Raw genomic sequence first — 20,359 nt, forward strand, 5'->3', positions numbered from 1 at the left:
TGCTATGACACTTGAAATTTAGTCCAGTAACTTCACAGTCTGGTCCCGATTTCCTGGTACTCCCCTCGGGAAAGTCTCAACTCACCATCAGAGGTATCGTGTGAAGAACAAGGGGTGTCCTTAGACATCGCCCTCAGAGGGAGTTGGTCACGTAGGGCAGCGGGTTCTCACCCGCTGGTCATAACAGAAACAATTATATGACGTCATATACATGACATACCTCATGGAAAATTGCTCTCCTCATGGGGAATATTGGGGGTCACTGATCAAAGACTTCTGCAGCTCGTCATAAATTGTCCTCCACCAGTCCATACCTCTAGACTGAAATTTAGATTTCCGTGATTTACGCAAGTTTCTTGGCATAAAAGTGAGTTATTTGCAGAGGCAAATTGCCTCCCTTCTCCCCAGTGTCAAGGACCGCGTAAAAGCTCGGCTTATACCTAGATTTAGGCGCATGGGCGTTAAAAAGTGACATAATGGGGCCAAGCACCTGGTGTATGGGGTGTTAATATATGACCCCCATTGTTTCCTTGCATTGCCCCACATATATTATTTTAGACACTAGTGAAGTGAACAATGAGATTTGTAGTGGTTACTATTACTGAATGAGAGTAAAAATGGTGGCCATGCAAAGCCATGCCCCCTCTCTCTAAGCCCTGTCTTGCCACTGCCAGAAAAGTGCAGAGAAGCCTACAAAAGTCACAATTTATGTCGCACATATGGCGTGTGCCGCAATGTGCATCTCTTTTACTCCACAATTGAGGCATAAGCTCTTTAATAAATGTCCCTCTGTCTTGTCTGTTGCCTGCTGAGAATTGTTGACTTCTCCTGCCGTTGTGTCAGTGGTGGCCCTATTACACTGTGTGATCTTCAGCCATTGGCTTTTTAATAGATCAACCAATGAAAAGCTGTTTCCATCGGCCTGTGTAATCAGGCTGGCACAGACGAGTGCGAATGGATGTGTTATCATGTATCGGCGGTTGCACTGCCTGAACATTGGGTGGTTTAGTACAGCCCTAAGTTTGGCCTTTTTCTGTGATTTTAATTACATCTGCTTCCATTCTGTGAATTGTTTGAATATTAAATGTCTTGACCGATGAAGCAGAAATGGAAACCGTAACTTTCATAGTTGCCTATCTGTAAAATTATTTGACTCATTCGGATATAGTCACACACAGTAGGTGAGGTGCAGTTAAAGCATCCGAAAACACATATTTCAAATAAACTGAACGTACATTTCACGTTGTACCGCAATGTGGTAATTGGCTGCATGTGTTTTCCCAGTGAAACGCATTTTTTTTTAGCCGCATATGGTTCTGATGCAGTTTTAGTCCATCTTGGCCGTTACAGCTGTTCAATCTGCCCCTATACATATTCAGTGAAGTCGGGCGATGGACGAAATAAATCTTTTGTTCTTGAACGATCTTTCTTTTAACAAAAGATCTTTCCTACGTCTATCTGATGGAAATATTAAACACGGCCGACATCTTTTTAGGCAATAATGCTCTGTCATCGAGTGGCTAAAAAGACTATTGTTAAATTTTTGCCAGCGAACGTTCGTTTTGGTCGAAATCGTCCATTTCTCTCAACTTTAGACTAATCTGTATGCAGAAGACTAAGCAGTGATATGATTTAAAATAAAGGCACATCTAAGGCTACTTTCACACTAGAGTTAAAGTTTTACGGTATTGAGTTCCGTCCTGGGGGCCTGCTGGAATTCAACAACGCTAGTGTGAAAGGGGCCTTAGCAAGAGATCTTTAACACCACCTTTTTTTTTTTTTTTTTTTACTTTCTGTTAAACTGATCAGTTAAAAAAAACACTGATCAGTTTAACTGATGCATCTATATAAAAAACAGATGTCAGAACTGCATATATTTGGTCTCTAGTTTCTGTTCTTGTGTTTTTTTTGTTTTTGTTTTTTAAACTGGATAGAAGATCACAGATACAGTTGCAAGCAAACGTATGTGAACCCTTTGGAATGATATGGATTTCTGCACAAATTGGTCATAAAATGTGATCTGATCTTCATCTAAGTCACAACAATAGAGAATCACAGTCTGCTTAAACTAATAACACACAAAGAATTAAATGTTACCATGTTTTTATTGAACACACCATGTAAACATTCACAGTGCAGGTGGAAAAAGTATGTGAACCGCTAGACTAATGACATATTTAAGAGCTAATTAGAGTGAGGTGTCAGCCAACTAGAGTCCAATCAATGAGATGAGATTGGTTGGTTACAGCTGCCCTGCCCTATAAAAAACACACACCAGTTCTGGGTTTGCTTTTCACAAGAAGCATTGCCTGATGTGAATGATGTCTCACACAAAAGAGCTCTCAGAAGACCTACGATTAAGAATTGTGGACTTGCATAAAGCTGGAAAGGATTATAAAAGTATCTCCAAAAGCCTTGCTGTTCATCAGTCCACGGTAAGACAAATTGTCTATAAATGGAGAAAGTTCAGCACTGCTGCTACTCTCCCTAGGAGTGGCCGTTCTGTAAAGATGACTACAAGAGCACAGTGCAGACTGCTCAATGAGGTGAAGAAGAATCCTAGAGTGTCAGCTAAAGACTTACAAAAGTCTCTGGCATATGCTAACATCCCTGTTAGCGAATCCACAATACGTAAAACACTAAACAAGAATGGATTTCATGGGAGGATACCACAGAGGAAGCCACTGCTGTCCAAAAAAAACATTGCTGCACGTTTACAGTTTGCACAAGAGCACCTGGATGTTCCACAGCAGTACTGGCAAAATATTCCGTGGACAGATGAAACCAAAGTTGAGTTGTTTGGAAGAAACACACAACACTATGTGTGGAGAAAAAGAGGCACAGCACACCAACATCAAAACCTCATCCCAACTGTGAAGTATGGTGGTGGGGGCATCATGGTTTGGGGCTGCTTTGCTGTGTCAGGGCCTGGACGGATTGCTATCATCGAAGGAAAAATGAATTCCCAAGTTATCAAGACATTTTGCAGGAGAACTTAAGGCCATCTGTCCACCATCTGAAGCTCAACAGACGATGGGTGTTGCAACAGGACAACGACCCAAAGCATAGAAGTAAATCAACAACAGAATGGCTTAAACAGAAGAAAATACGCCTCCTGGATTGGCCCAGTCAGAGTCCTGAACTCAACCCCATTGAGATGCTGTGGCATGACTTCAAGAAGGCGATTCACACCAGACATCCCAAGAATATTGCTAAACTGAAACAGTTCTGTAAAGAGGAATGGTCAAGAATTACTCCTGACCGTTGTGCATGTCTGATCTGCAACTTCAGGAAACATTTAGTTGAAGTTATTGCTGCCAAAGGAGGATCAACCAGTTATTAAATCCAAGGGTTCACATACTTTTTCCACCTGCACTGTGAATGTTTACATGGTGTGTTCAATAAAAACATGGTAACATTTAATTCTTTGTGTGTTATTAGTTTAGGCAGACTGTGATTGTCTATTGCTGTGACTTAGATGAAGATCAGATCACATTGTATGACCAATTTGTGCAGAAATCCATATCATTCCAAAGGGTTCACATACTTTTTCTTGCAACCGTATCTGCACTTTTTAATCAAGCAAAAAAAAGAAAAAAAAAGTCTGATCTGTTATAAAAATTTTTTTTTTGCCAGTACGCACTCTTTGTTCAAAAAGTCAGCCAATCACCAGTCACGTGTCTTGTTTTTAAATAAAAATAGTAAAACTGAATTATTTTTTGCCAACTCTGTGGAAGTAAGGGTCCTCTTGCGGCAGAGGATTCCAGCAGGCAGTTCCGTCGCCAGAAACGGATGCATTTGTGAGACGGATCCGGATGCAGATCCGTCTCACAAATGCATTGCAATAACCGATCTGTATTTCCGGTTGTCATCCCTAAAAACGGATCCGGTATTTATTTTCTTTCTCATTTTTAAAGGTCTGCGCATGCCGGATCCGTTTTGCCAGAACACTTGGGGCCGGATCCGGTTTCTCTAAAAGAAATAAAAAACGGATTTCATGCCTGAAACAAAAATGTGATGTAAAAGACACCTTCAATTGTATGTGCTTTGGGTTACAATTCCTAGAAGTTCTCCACCCACACATAGATTTTATATACTTTTCGATGACCACCCAGTGTGCACATTAATCCTGGATTAAAGGAATTATATATGTGTTTGCCATTTAACGTGTAGCAATACCAATATGTCCTGAGCAAGAAGAACAATCTAGTACCTGGCCCCCCAGCATCCCAGTATCGAGCTGAAAATATTAGAAACGGGAAAAATAATTTCCTCCCCTGGCTTGAGTTTTGTTTTCCTGTATAGTTTCAGATTCCAGTAACAGGACTCTGCAAACCCAAACCTTTTGGCTCTGAGGCCTGAACATCTGGAGATGCTGTTGCGTGTCTAGTCTTCTCTGGACAATTAATCCATGCAGACTTTTCTCCTGTAAACTCCTGTTGAGGAAAGACTCTTGAAGCTAGTTAAATAAGCAGGTGATCCCAATGTGTTGCGTTCTGGTAAAAGTAGGATTAAGTTTCCTTTGTGGAAGTGTGGAAGATATTCTATTTGACACACAAAACCCCAGGCTAAAAATATCTCACAAGATCACATATGGTCTCAAGATTTAATGTTACCAGAGCTTGCCACTTATTGGCCCCATATTGGTTGGATTCCAGATACATAACATCAAGTGTACATAGTTTAATCGTTTCTATATGGGACTTGTTGAAAAAGCAACTGGGCAGGGAGTGGACATCTAGGCAGTATTGCCTGCGAAAAGTAGAGCTGTTTTTTTTGTTTTTTTTTGTTTCTTTTTATGAGGTGCTTGATGCAGATATGGGCCTATTCTGAAACATATGATTTGCTGTTAACTAGTAATATTTTCTCTCCCTGAGTTTGAGATGTCTAATGCCTCTTCCAGATGAGCGTGTCCTGTGTGGGAGCGTGATTTTTCGTTATGGACACTGCTGGTTACGCAGGAGCGCACAGCATTATAATGATTTATAATGCTGTGTGTCTCTGCATGACCTGTATCTACTGAATTATACTGACAGCATTTTGTCAGTATGATTCTGGGGAATGATGGTCATGGAGACACACACAGAATTATAAATCATTATAATGCTGTGCGCTCCTGCGAAACAGTGTCCATAATGAGAAATCCCACTTCCATACAGGACACGGTCGTTTAAAAGAGACCTAAAGGGTCAGTAGTATTAAAAATGAATGGATACAAAAAATGTGGCATCACTATGATGTCCTCCTCCCCGGTTGTGTCCTGACCCATACCCCAAGCGTGACCAATTAGGGAAAAAAAGTTTAATACTATTAAAGGGGTAGTGCCATGAAACATATTCTACTTTTTTCAAACCAGCACTTGGATCTGAATACCTTTGTAATTGCATGTAATAATAAATTTAGTATAGCCACAGAGCTATTCAATAACCTGTATCTGTATAGCACCACCTGCTTTTCTTTATTTCTTGTCCACCTCATTGAGGTGGTCGCACATGCTCAGTTCAACTGCTACCAGTCATATGTTCTGTTAGAAGCTATGGCAGTTACAGGGAAAGAGCAACAGCAGAAAGGACATGCCTCCTGAGAAAGGACACGCCTCCTGAGAAAGGACACGCCTCCTGAGAAAGGACACACCTCCTGAGAAAGGACACACCTCCTGAGAAAGGACACACCTCCTGAGCTGCCAGCCTGAAGAGAATTTATCAGAGCAGTTGGAGCAATAAAGGGGAGATCTCTGGTTCCATGTGCGGTACAGGGCTGGTTTTAGCTTTCTTAGAAAGAGTACTATATGATGTTTGATTTTGCATAACCCCTTTAAGTGTCCCCCCTTAAAGTGTATCAGATGTAGTACATATTAGTCATTGCCCATATGAAAATACTGGAGACCAGGAGGAGATGGACAACTTTTATTTCCAGATCAGATTTGGTGTTCACTTTTATAATTTGTTTGTTGGTTTATTTTTCTTAAATGGGTTGTCCAGCTATAAAAATATTATTTAGAAAACTGTGTGCAATTGCGGACAAGAATGGGACATGTTCTATTTTTTTCCGGAGCCGCGGACCAGAAGATCGGGGGCGCACTCCGGAAATGCGGATGCGGAGAGCACACTGTGTGCTGTCCGCATCCATTCCTGCCCTATAGAGAATAAATGGGTCCGCACCAGTTCCGCAAATTGTGGACCCATTCTACGGACGTGTGAATGGACCCTTATTTGGCTGTTCTTGTAACTCCTATAGCAGTCAAAGGAGGATTCTGGGAGTTGTAGTTTCAGAACAGCTGGAGTGCACCAGGTTGCTGATCCCTGTGATTGGCTTGCAGTGGTCACATACATTGTATTTTTTATGGCTTGAGGTCAGGAAGAGTTAATAGAGAACTATCTATATAAATTCAAATGCTTTTTGCTTTTATTTTTACTAATCCAAATCTTTTTCTAACAACAATTAACCGTTTAGTTTTCTCAGTCTCTCTAGAAGTCGAATCTTTCATGTCAGATCATTACCGGCGTAACATAGACTGGTATTGCTGTATGTTGCTTAGTTGTACTTTATCATTGTCATTTTTTTTTAGGTATCATGGTCTGACATTGGAGGGTTGGAAAATGTTAAGCTTAAACTGAAGCAGGCGGTAGAATGGCCATTGAAGCACCCTGACGCCTTTACTAGAATGGGAATACAGCCACCAAAGGGAGTATTGCTTTATGGACCCCCAGGCTGCTCCAAAACCATGATTGCAAAGGCTTTAGCAACCGAAAGTGGACTGAATTTCCTGACGGTGAAGGTAAGTCGTCATATTATTACTGCATCTATTTGAAGAACAAAGGCCAATTTACATGGAACGACGATCATTCAAATGATCCATCTTTTCCAATTTCGTTCACAAGTATTGCCCATGTCCAGTGGCCCACCATCAAGTGATAATTTGCTCATTTGTCATTCATCATTTCTTTTATGCGAGCCTAAAAATCTTTGGTGGCAGCATTTCCCCTCATGTACACAGGGGAATTGTCCGAACATACGCTCAATGATTGGTAAACTTAGATGTAACTAAACAAGTGCTGATCGACTTGCGGTATCATTGTTCAGCGCTTTTTACAGGCGGATTATCTGCTCTTGTAAATGGCCCCTTATTCATGACCAGTAATGTAAAAGCTTTAGGCAAGACTTTCTCCCCCACACCACCATCAGTCTTTCTGTTCCCAACACCCCAAACAACAAGTTAGTGGGTAAACCGAAGAACAGCAAGAAAGTACTGTTGTGGTGACAAGATGATTTGGCATGTTGGCAGACAAAAATCATGGGAATAACATATTGCTGGCAAAATTAGAGGTAGTCTTTGATCTTCCATTCTCTGGGAATGACTGGCAATAAAGCATATGTTCACAGAAAATGCACCCATTGACAAAACAAACAAAATAAAACGCACCCAGATCAAAATGTCGGATAGCTGCAACACTCGGCATGCAGTTATGTCTCAGGCAGATATGTAATGATTAGACACTGGAGCATTCCTTCCCGACTCCAATCAGGCAATCAGAATAACTCCCTGGATCAACGACCCCTCTCTAGTAGCTATAGCCTGTAATATTATTACACTCCAGAAATACATCCAGGCCCCTCTTGAATTCCTTTATTGTACTCACCATCACCACCTCCTCAGGAAGAAAGTACCATAGTCTCACTGCTCTTACCGTAAAGAATCCTCTTCTATGTTTGTGTACAAACCTTCTTTCCTCCAGACGCAGAGGATGTCCCCTCGTCACAGTCACAGTCCTGGGGATAAATAGCTGATGGGATAGATCTCTGTACTAGGGTTGTTGCGGGTATCGAAATTTCGATACCCAATCGATACTTTTGTCCCGGTATCCGTTTTTTCGATACTGGGCTGCGCTTCTGCGCAGTCTAGTATCTCTGAACATGAGCGCGCTGCTATCGGCGCGCTCATGTTCTCTCTCAGCAGCACGGGGAGAAGGAAGCTGTCCTCCCTCCCCCTGTGCTGCTGCCGCTGCCACCAATGAGACACGAGGGGCGGAGGAGGGGCGGCAATGAGAAGAGAGGGGCGGAGGAGGGGCGGCAATGAGAAGAGAGGGGCGGAGGAGGGGCGGGCGCACTGCGCCACCAATGATAGGATTATTTCCACACAGAGCGGCGCCCAGCGTTGTCCCAGCACTCACCATTAGTCCTGGGCGCCGCTCCGTTCGCCCGCAGTGCTCCATTACTGTCTCCTCTCCTGCTCCACATGCTGCTGATTACTATCGGAGCGATGGGAGGAGACATCAGCTTCACTAGTGGGCGTTCCTTCTCCCTGCGCTGCGATTGGACAGCGCTACAGCCAGGGAGAAGGAACGCCCACTAGTGAATCTGATGTCTCCTCCCATCGCTCCGATAGTAATCAGCAGCATGTGGAGCAGGAGAGGAGACAGTAATGGAGCACTGCGGGCGAACGGAGCGGCGCCCAGGACTAATGGTGAGTGCTGGGACAACGCTGGGCGCCGCTCAGAGCGCCACCACACTGCGCACTGCGCCACCAATGATAGGATTATTTCCACACAGAGCGGCGCCCAGCGTTGTCCCAGCACTCACCATTAGTCCTGGGCGCCGCTCCGTTCGCCCGCAGTGCTCCATTACTGTCTCCTCTCCTGCTCCACATGCTGCTGATTACTATCGGAGCGATGGGAGGAGACATCAGCTTCACTAGTGGGCGTTCCTTCTCCCTGCGCTGCGATTGGACAGCGCTACAGCCAGGGAGAAGGAACGCCCACTAGCGCACTGCGCCACCAATGATAGGATTATTTCCACACAGAGCGGCGCCCAGCGTTGTCCCAGCACTCACCATTAGTCCTGGGCGCCGCTCCGTTCGCCCGCAGTGCTCCATTACTGTCTCCTCTCCTGCTCCACATGCTGCTGATTACTATCGGAGCGATGGGAGGAGACATCAGCTTCACTAGTGGGCGTTCCTTCTCCCTGCGCTGCGATTGGACAGCGCTACAGCCAGGGAGAAGGAACGCCCACTAGTGAATCTGATGTCTCCTCCCATCGCTCCGATAGTAATCAGCAGCATGTGGAGCAGGAGAGGAGACAGTAATGGAGCACTGCGGGCGAACGGAGCGGCGCCCAGGACTAATGGTGAGTGCTGGGACATCGCTGGGCGCCGCTCTGTGTGGAAATAATCCTATCATTGGTGGCGCAGTGCGCCCGCCCCTCTCTTCTCATTGCCGCCCCTCCTCCGCCCCTCTCTTCTCATTGCCGCCCCTCCTCCGCCCCTCTCTTCTCATTGCCGCCCCTCCTCCGCCCCTCTCTTCTCATTGCCGCCCCTCCTCCGCCCCTCTCTTCTCATTGCCGCCCCTCCTCCGCCCCTCTCCCCCTGCTGTGAATTTCACACTTTGCAGCGCAAATGGTAAAATCAGCGGTGGGTTTTGCTGCCGGTTTCCATGGGTTTCGCTGCAGAAATGCAGTAAGATTCACAGCAGACTTACCCTTGAGTGCGCCCAAAGCAGCGGAAATTGAGCAGATTTGCTTTTGGGTTTCGGCTCCAGCTCCTGGTGAACATGAAGCAGTATACCCCTCCTCTGTCACTACCTGACATACTGTACCAGGTCCTGTGCCAGTCTTTGTATAACCAGGCTGTCTGCAATGTCCTCTCAGGAAATCAGGTTGTACAGAGACTGGCATGGGATGAAGGGAGGGCAGTATAGCTATTTTTATTTATTTAGGACTTTTGCTGTGGCTGCATGGGTAATTCAGCAAAATGTGAAACATTTTAGGATTGCTGAGGATATGCCACCTACTTCTAAAACGGGGCTCACAAAATGAACGAAAGCGAAGCGGACAGGTGCAGCCACCCTCGATTCACTTCTGTGGAAGTTCCGAAAATATTTCCGGCAGTCCTATAGAGGTGAACGGAGGAGATGGGCATGCTTGGAGCACTCTGCTGTTCTTGGATCTCCCACAGAAGAGAGCGGAGAGCACGCCGCGCAGTGCGCTCTAGTTCTCTTTGGGGGTCCCGTTCCAGAGGACATTGGTTGTATATCCTAGTGACGTGCCACCCCTTCTAATGGAGAAAAATCTGCAACAATCCTGTCAGAAATGGACAGGCTGTGGATTTAAAAATGTATGCAGATGGCTTTGCATAAATCTTACTCACTTTCTCCTACTATAATCAGCTGCATATTTTTGTATGCAAATCCAAATGGAAAATCCGCAGCGCTTCAGTAAAAGGGGGTCCACAGCATATCCACCAGATCCTCAGCCATGTTTGTGGTTTTTAGCCATTGGTGGTGCAGTGGCAGCTTCTGATCGGAGCCCCAGCTGTGTAAGCCTGGGGCTCCGATCGGTTACCATGGCAGCCAGGACGCTACAGAAGCCCTGGTTGCCATGGTAACATCCCTGATGCTGTGTGCACAAAGCACAGAGCAGCAGGGACAGTGTGAAGTCCTATTCACCCTGATAGAGATCTATCAGGCTGAATAGGAAAAGGGATGAAAGATCCCAGGTTCTAGCCCCTAAGGGGGAAATAGTTATTAAATAAAAAGTGTAAAAAAAACAAACAAAAAACACTAAAATATGAAGTATAAATCACCCCCTTTTCCCAATTTCACGTATAAAATATATAAATAATAAACATATTACATCGCCACGTCAGAAAAGTCCAAACTATTAAAATATATAAAAAAAATCTAGGTGCTGAATGCCGGAACAGAAAAAATAAAATAAAAACTGCGCGATTCGCCATTTTTAAAAATGAGGAATGCACGTGGCTTTTTTTGTTTATTTTTTTCGCGTGGTATCGAATGGTATCGAGTATCGCAATACTTTTTCATGGTATCGAAACCGAATCAAAAAATTGGTATCGCAACAACTCTACTCTGTACTGACCCCTGATATATTTATACATATTAATTAGATCTCCCCTCAGTCGTCTTTTTTCTAAAGTAAATAACCCTAATTTTGATAATCTTTCAGGGTACTGTAGTTGCCCCGTTCCAGTTATTACTTTAGTTGCCCTCCTCTGGACCTTCTCCAGCTCTGCTATGTCTGCCTTGTTATTGTCTACCATCCAGACATAGGTGGCATCTTCATTACACACCCCTATGTCTGCCTGGACCATTTCCAGCCACTTAGCAGACAGAATTTTGGTGCGCACCCATTAAGTGTCCTGCCATTGACAACCAGCCACTATATTTTTTTTTTGCAATGGTGTTATGAGCAAGAAACCCGGACTTCTACAGACCAGAACCATATTGTCTTTAGCAACGAATCCGAATTCTGCTTGGGATCCCACGATCGTCAGGTTCAAGTCTGGTCTAGTGGTGAGCACCTCAATCCTGCCTTTGCTGTGGAGCAACGTAATGCCCCAACTGCTGGTGTGAGGATCTGGGGAGCCATCACATACAACTGTTGGTCACCCAAAGTGATACGAGGGCACTAACAGCTCAGCGATATGTGCAGGACATCCTACATGTGCTGCCTCTCATGGCAGGGCTTCTAACTGCTATTTTTTCCACATGATAATGCTCAACCACACACAGCAAGGGCTTCCCAGGAATGTCTCGGCCAGATTTCAACACTTCCTTGACCTGCCCCGTCACCAGATTAATAGCCAATCAAACATTTATGGGCCCAGCTGGGTTGCCAGCTTCAGTAACCTACAAATGTTCAGGATTTACAGGTCCAGCTGCATCTGTGCTGCAGGATACCATACAGAACCTGTGTGCCGCCCTACCCAACCTTATCTCATCTTGTATCCAGGGTAGAAGCGGCCCAACAGGGTACTGGAGGCTCCTTTCAATTGTACAGTTTCCCCAATGAACATCCTTTCACTCCAATATTCTCATCACTTACATATATCATCATTACATTCACGTATATAGGTTTCATTCAATTCCAACAACGTTTTGTTGTGTTATTTTTTGTAAATGAGTGTATATCTAGTGTGGGGATCCGCTCTGGTAGGCAGTGGTAGCGAGTGCAGTATAGAGGCAACACAGACTGGTCTTGGTGTAAAACACGATGCTTTGTTTATTCACACGGTGCATATTTGTGAAAGACGGTGCAGTTCATAGGGAGGGTGGTCACACACAACAGCAAAATAATAGTTCAAACACAGCAAGTCCCTGCTGCAGGCTACTTGAGGCCTGTTTCAGTCACATAAAGCAAAGTCTATTTAAAGCCAGGAGTAATGTCACCTTTTTCTCCTTGGTGAAGTAAGTCCATGGGTCTTGCTTCTAGCCACAGGACACGGATCCCTCCTGGTTTCAGCTGCAGGATCCTGCACAGTCCTCCACAGGCCTCAGCACACAGCCCAGCTCACCTCCACTTCTCACTCTCACAGCCAGAGAACACAGAAGCTTCACATTGCACACCACACCCTTGTTGCTGGTCAGGTTTTAACCCTTCCCTGCAAAACCTGGCCTGGACCGTGGGGAGACAGGCACCCGCCCGCATATCTGCCTGCTCCCAATAAGAGCCGGCCCGGATCCGCTGTGTTAACAGCATAACCGCTGCAATATGCACTTTTCTGGCTCTTACTCCACCGGTGCCAGGACCCCCGGTGGGACGTACCTGCCGTCTATTACCACCCCAGGTACTCTCCTACATATCCCCCCCCCTTTGTTCAACCCTGAAGGGTTGCACACCCTGTTCAATCCTGAGGGGTTGGACACATGTACAACAGTGTACCCGGGAAAGGGCATCGGCATTCCCCTGTAAGCGACCTGCCCTGTGTTCGACACTGAACTTAAAATTCTGGAGGGACAAGAACCATCTGGTGACCCGGGCACTCCCCTCCTTGGCCCGGCTCATCCACTGGAGAGGAGAATGGTCGGTCACCAGACGGAACCTTCTCCCTAACAGATAGTACCTAAGGGACTCGAGGGCCCACTTAATGGCCAGGCATTCTCTCTCTACCACGCTGTACCTGGTTTCCGCTGGGGTGAGTTTGCGACTCAGGAAGACAACAGGGTGTTCCTCCCCACTGATTTCCTGAGAGAGTACTGCCCCTAGGCCCACTCCAGAGGCGTCCGTCTGAACGACAAATTCCCGTGTGAAGTCGGGTGTCACCAAAACCGGGGACCCACACAGAGCCGACTTCAAACGGGAGAATGCCTCCTCCGCCTGCTCATCCCAGCGGACCATCACCGTCTTCCTCCCCTTTAAAAGTCTTGTCAATGGGGCCGCTACTGTGGCAAAGTTGGGGATAAAGCGCATGTAATATCCTATCATCCCTAGGAACGAACGTACTTGCTTGGTGGTAAGAGGTCTGGGCCAGCTCTTGATCGCCTCAACCTTGTCTACCTGGGGTTTGACAACTCCCCGCCCAATCACGTATCCCAGGTACCGGACCTCCTCGAACCCGAGCGAACACTTTTTTGGGTTGGCCGTCAGTCCAGTTTTTGTAAGTGAATCGACTACGGCCTGTACCTTGGGCAGGTGACTCTCCCAGTCCTGGCTAAACACGATGATGTCGTCCAGATATGCCGAAGCATATGGACGATGGGGCCGTAGGATGACGTCCATCAATCGCTGGAAGGTGGCTGGAGCGCCGTGTAGGCCAAAGGGCAAAACTTGGTACTGAAATAACCCCTCGGGGGTGACAAAGGCAGTCTTCTCCTTTGCCGCCTCCGTGAGAGGCACCTGCCAATATCCTTTTGTGAGGTCGAGGACCGAGAAATAGCGAGCTTTCTCTAGCCGTTCTATGAGCTCGTCTACCCGGGGCATGGGGTAGGCATCGAATTTCGACACTTCGTTGAGCTTTCTAAAATCATTGCAGAAGCGCAGAGTACCGTCAGGTTTTGGGATGAGGACTATGGGGCTGGCCCACTCGCTCCTTGACTCCTCAATCACCCCTAACCTCAACATGGACCTTACTTCTTCTGAAATGGCCTGTCGCCGGGCCTCCGGTACACGATACGGCTTTAACCGTACCCTGACGTGGGGCTCGGTGACGATGTCATGTCGGACTACCGAAGTTCGACCAGGAAGCTCAGAGAATACGTCCCTATTTCGACTCACTAACTCTTTGGCTTCCTGAGCTTGTTTAGTCGACAGACTACCTGCTATCTTTACCGCGGAGGTGCCCTCTGGGACCTCAGGTGGAGCTGGGATCTTCCCCGCAGACCAGACAGTGCTTGGGCTGTCCCCAATGAGACACTCCCTATCTCTCCACGATTTCAGTAAATTTACATGATATACCTGTTCTGGCTTCTGCCGGCCTGGCTGGGATATCTTGTAATTCACTGACCCTACCTTCTCTTTCACCTCGTAGGGACCTTGCCACCGTGCCAAAAACTTACTGTCAATGGTGGGGACTAGCACCAGTACCCGGTCACCCGGGTTAAATGTCCGGACCTGGGCACTCCGGTTGTATACCCGGCTCTGTGCCAGTTGGGCGGCTTCCATGTGTTCCCGGACGATTGGTAGGACTGTCTCTATACGGTCCTGCATCTTTTCTATATGCTCTATAATACTCTTGTGGGGGGTGGGCTGTTGCTCCCACGCCTCTTTAGCGATGTCCAGCAACCCTCTTGGCCGTCGACCGTATAATAGCTCGAAGGGCGAGAATCCCGTAGATGCCTGGGGCACTTCTCGCACTGCGAACAATACGTACGGCAGCAACAGGTCCCAATCCTTTCCGTCTTTGGCTACGGTTCTTTTAAGCATAGTTTTTAGGGTTTTGTTAAAGCGTTCCACTAGTCCGTCGGTCTGAGGATGGTATACGGACGTGTGCAACCGTTTAACCCCTAAAAGCTTGCAGAGCTCCCTCGTCACCTTAGACATGAAGGGCGTCCCCTGGTCGGTCAGGATCTCTTTTGGAATCCCCACCCTTGCGAACATACCCATGAGTTCTTTAGCTATGAGCTTAGCAGAAGTATGACGTAGTGGGATCGCTTCAGGATATCTGGTGGCATAGTCTAAGACAACCAAGATATGCTGGTGCCCTCTGGCCGACTTGTTTATGGGGCCTACCAGATCCATCCCTATTCTTTCGAAGGGGACCTCGATGATGGGCATGGGTACTAGGGGACTGCGATAGTGGGGCTGGGGGCTCGTCATCTGACACACTGGACAGGATTGGCAAAACCTTTTGACCTCCTCATAAACCCCGGGCCAATAGAACCTTTGCAGAATCCGCTCTTGGGTTTTTTTTTACGCCCAAATGTCCTCCCAGCACGTGGGAGTGGGCCAAGTCCAGTACCACACGGCGGTATGGCTGGGGTACCACCAGCTGCTCCACTACCTCGTGCTGCACTTTGTCCACCCTATACAGCAGGTCCTGGTTAAAAGCCAGATGGGGAAACACCGAGTCGGCCCCTGGGTGCTGAGCCACCCCATTTACCACGGTCACCCCTTCCCTCGCCCGTAATAATGTCGGATCCTGGAGCTGGGCGGTCCCGAACGTGTCACGGGATACCTCCAGGTCCGGGATGGACGGGGTTTCCACGGATTCGCCTGCCAACACCTCTAGGGGAAACCTATCGGGATGACACTCTACAGGTGATGTGGTGACCCCTACAGCTGGTATCCCTGCATCGGGATCCTCGGGCACTGGGCCCGATTGTCGTCTGTCCCTAAGGGAAGGCATATTGCTCTTCCATAGAGTCCAGAACAAAGGAAAATCCCTTCCCAGTATGGCGGCATAAGGGATTTGGCGTCCCACTCCGACGACATGCTGCACCTCTTTGCCCAACACGGACATGGTAACCCTGGCAGTGGGGTACTCCCGGCGGTCCCCATGGATACAGACAATGGACAGGGTTTGCTTCTCTGGGAGTGTCTCAGACACTAAGGACTCATGCACTAGGGTCACCAGGCTCCCAGAGTCCAGCAAAGCATTAATCGGATGCCCATCGACCAAGACTTGGCACAGAGGTGGCATATCGGTGGTCGGCCTGGCATCCGCGGTACATACAGGCCGGGCAAAGAAAGAGGACCGGCGAGCGAACCCGCAGTCCATGGGTTCAGGTGTTTGAGGACAGTTCGCTGCCCTATGTCCCAGGCCGTGGCAGTGCCAACATTGAATCCCCGTGGTCCCTCCCCGGTCTCTCTTCCCTGGAGTAGGACTAGCCTTCCCCCCCCTTTGTGGTTGGGACCCTTTTTCCGGATCCCTAGCCTGAGAGGGAGCCCGACGGGATTCCTGCACCTGCGTTGAGTCCCGCACCAAGTCCTGGGTTGCCACATACCTCTCGACAAGGCTTACTAACTGATCCAGGGTGCCTGGATCACCTTGTCCCACCCAGCGCTGTATTGCTCTTGGGAGGGTACGCACCAAACGATCCACCACCACACGTTCCACCATCTGCGAGGGGGTCAATGTCTCAGGCTGCAGCCATTTTTTTACGAGGTGTAACAGGTCATAGGCCTGGGACCGAGCAGGCCGGGACTCTGAGAAAGCCCACTGGTAGACTCGATGTGCACGCACATAGGTATTAACCCCAAGACGAGCCAACACCTCCCCCTTCAGCCTCTCATAGCTCTTGGCTTCCTCCTGACTGAGGTCGAAGTAGGCCTTTTGTGCGTCACCCACTAAAAATGGCGCCACTACTTCGGCCCACTGTTCTGCCGGTAACCTTTCCTGTTCCGCAGTGCGTTCGAAGACCATCAGGAACGCCTCGATATCATCCTCGGGGCCCATCTTTCTTAACGCTGAGCGCACCTTATCCCGGGCAGCAGGTAGGATTGCGGTCCCCCCCGGGACGGCTTGTTGTTGTAACACCCGCATGGACTCCTGCATAGTCGCCAGTTGCTGGGCCAGTAGACTATTCAACTGCCGCTGGTCTCTCAGGGCTTCCTCATGTCTCCGAGTAGCCTCCTCATTACTTTGCACCAAGTGTCTAATAGCCTCCTCCATTTTATCTGGAGCCACAAAACTTGCTGGCTTAATATATGACATACAGTTTAAACAGCACAATTTTCAGCCTCACTGCCGTTTGCCCGCTGAAGCCACCAATTGTGGGGATCCGCTCTGGTAGGCAGTGGTAGCGAGTGCAGTATAGAGGCAACACAGACCGGTCTTGGTGTAAAACACGATGCTTTGTTTATTCACACGGTGCATATTTGTGAAAGACGGTGCAGTTCATAGGGAGGGTGGTCACACACAACAGCAAAATAATAGTTCAAACACAGCAAGTCCCTGCTGCAGGCTACTTGAGGCCTGTTTCAGTCACATAAAGCAAAGTCTATTTAAAGCCAGGAGTAATGTCACCTTTTTCTCCTTGGTGAAGTAAGTCCATGGGTCTTGCTTCTAGCCACAGGACACGGATCCCTCCTGGTTTCAGCTGCAGGATCCTGCACAGTCCTCCACAGGCCTCAGCACACAGCCCAGCTCACCTCCACTTCTCACTCTCACAGCCAGAGAACACAGAAGCTTCACATTGCACACCACACCCTTGTTGCTGGTCAGGTTTTAACCCTTCCCTGCAAAACCTGGCCTGGACCGTGGGGAGACAGGCACCCGCCCGCATATCTGCCTGCTCCCAATAAGAGCCGGCCCGGATCCGCTGTGTTAACAGCATAACCGCTGCAATATGCACTTTTCTGGCTCTTACTCCACCGGTGCCAGGACCCCCGGTGGCACGTACCTGCCGTCTATTACCACCCCAGGTACTCTCCTACACTAGTCAATTTGTATAGAAGAACAAATGAATTGATTCTGGAGGATACTAGTCAGAAGTAAGTTCGAGAAGTCTTGAGGTTTTAAAAAATGCATGTTATTGATTTTTATGTGTAATATATAATTTTGTATCCATATAATCATTTGATACTTACCCAGTAAATTGTCAGTTCAAGTGTTTTGCTCTGACCATAACTACCCTAGGTGACAATAACTTTGCACTTACCTAAGCTAAGTATAGACAAATTGCCCTATGAAGGGCTGTTCCCGTTTCTTTTTTTTCACAATCTTAGTCTAGTTTCACACTAAAGGAACACCCTGCTGGAGCCCTTTGGTTCTGCCATTGCCGGATGCTGCCTGAATGGGACCGGTAGAGATCTGGCTGCACCCCGGCAAATATGCTGAAAATCGGCCAGACTAAAACCGATGTACACAGCCGTATTTGTCCAGTACATTCTTGAAGTATTTGCCAGGTTTTGGCCGGATCTCCTCTGGTCCCCATCCCCATTATAGTTAAAGGGGCCGACGGAATTCAGGCATCGTCCGACAATACCGGATCCAGAGAGTGTGGCAGGCTGTTCCCTGCCGGATCTTTGAGTGCTAGTGTGAAACTAGCCTTACACTGTTAGGGTCCGCAAAACACGGACACAGGCAATGTGCGTTGCGCATTTCGCGAACCGCACATTGCCGTCACTTAATAGAAAATGCCTAATCTTGTCCGGAATTGCGGCCAAGAATAGGACATGTTCTGTTTTTTTTTGGGAACGGAAGTGCGGATCTGCAAAATCCTGGAACAGAATTGCAGACGTGTGAATGGACCCTTATAGTTATGTCATATAAATACTGTTAGGTAAGGAGGTAGACGTACAAGACAAGTTGGCCTTCGTATAGCCTGAAGAGAGTCCCTCTTTTTGGGTTCATTCAAATTTCCAGTTTCAGCTACAAGATCTCTGCAACAGGACCTTTTCTTGAGCTTTTTTTTGGGGGGGGGGGGGGGGGGGGGGGGGAATCAATCATCACTACAAATATTTCCATAGTTGATGTTTTTGAAATGCTAAACAAGTGGATCTAGGTCTCAGTTCTGTTTGGAGAGGGGGTCTTACAGTTAATCTGTTTGTGATGGAAATCTATGATGGCAGATCACTGTACCGTTCCTCCAGTGGATGCAGAACTGGTGACTCTTGACGGCTTAGTAAATGGTGTTGCTTCACTTGTTGTTCATGGACTGGATCAGTATTGCATACAGTTGTTTTTTATGTATTTGTATATACTGACGGGATGCTACAGATGGTAGTTCACAGCATGTCCGTGAGAATTTGTGTTCATAGTTTACACCATTTAACATCTTATCGGACACATCTTTACTATTCCGATTCTTCCAACGTTAGCCTTTTTACCTTGATGTTTCAGTGGGTAGCTTTGTGCGATAATTGTTAGGTGTTCTGAAAGCTCGGATCAAAGGCTCTCTTCCATATCTCCATCGTATACTGACCAGGCCAGTAATTATGATAGCTTTTTGATTGTCCCTCACCTGGAACTTCCCATACAGGCTCTTTTTTCTTTAATTACACTGGTACACACCATACTTACTGTTAATTATAGCAATTGGGACTTTGCTGTTTATTGGTCTGCAGAGAAACATTGGTCAGAGTTGGGGAGAGGATGATGAGAATTAAAGTTGAATGAACATTAAAGGGGTTGTCGCACTTCATTAACCCGAGGAAGCATACAGTGTATAATGCAAAGGAGGCAATTTGGACAATCACAATACATTTGCTGAAGTGAGACAACCCCCCTTTAATATATCTATGTTGTGAAGACATTTTAAAGAAATACATCATGGAAATTTAACTGGTTTGTAAATATCTGGCTGAAGTGAGACAACCCCTTTTATAGAGGACCTCTCGCAACTCCAGACATGTCAATTTTAGTAACTACTTGCATTCTTCATGTGGAGCATCTGCTCTTATGTCTCTATGTTGTGCCATTCCTGTATTATCTCCACTAGAAGTTATGAATGAATTGCTAGCAGTCTGCAGTAAGGGTACAGAGGGGTGGTAACAAGTTGGGGGGGGGGGGGGGGGTCCCTGTGCAGTCTGACACCAGCAGCACTGATTGGACAGGGTCAGATACACCTGCTACTGGTAACACCCAGCAGTACCTGGCAATTTATTTTTTTTAACTTCTAGCAGGAATAATACAGGAATGGCACAACATAGAGTCATAAGAATAGATGTTCCAGAATCGTTATTATAGGGGGATTGCAAGTAGTTACTAAAACGGACATGTCAGAAGAGGTGACAGGTCCTCTTTAAGCATGGAATCTATGAACCATCTCCAGCTATACTGTAAATCCCCACTTAAAGAATGGTTGAATGCCAGCTGGCTATAACTAAACCCGTACAAAACAGAAGTTCTCTAGGTAAGAGGACAGAGCCTAAAAGCAACTTGCACATCTAGCTCAGACCATGTACATCATTTGGGTTTACTTACTGATAAAGGATCAGAGCTAGATAACCTCCTTTATTAAATCCTCATACCTCTCACGGCTGTACTGTAATTCCCTATATGTAGGTCTCCCAGACAACGCAGGATACCGCCTTTTGATAGTCCAAAATGCTGCAACTAATAACCAAGCAAACTTGTCATGCTATCATGACACTAATCCATTGCTCACTGCATTGAGTGCCTGGAAAATGGAGAATAAGGCTGGGTTCACCCTGTGTTTAGCACCCCCGCTGGACTTTACTGCTG

General features: G+C 47.0%; 1 protein-coding gene across 2 annotated transcripts in view; it reads left to right on the top strand.

The window, feature by feature from the left end:
* Positions 1-20,359, top strand: part of SPATA5 (spermatogenesis associated 5) — a 382,760-nt gene that overhangs the window by 82,695 nt on the left and 279,706 nt on the right. For both annotated transcript variants that reach the window (XR_006390924.1, XM_044302228.1), the window contains exon 11: positions 6,569-6,778. Coding sequence is in view for 1 of the 2 variants with exons in the window: in XM_044302228.1 (XP_044158163.1) it covers positions 6,569-6,778 (210 nt within the window). In the remaining variant the exon portion in view is untranslated. The remainder of the gene's footprint in view (positions 1-6,568; positions 6,779-20,359) is intronic.

This window comes from Bufo gargarizans, chromosome 1, assembly GCF_014858855.1.
Source record: "Bufo gargarizans isolate SCDJY-AF-19 chromosome 1, ASM1485885v1, whole genome shotgun sequence".
NCBI classification, from domain to species: Eukaryota; Metazoa; Chordata; class Amphibia; order Anura; family Bufonidae; genus Bufo; species Bufo gargarizans.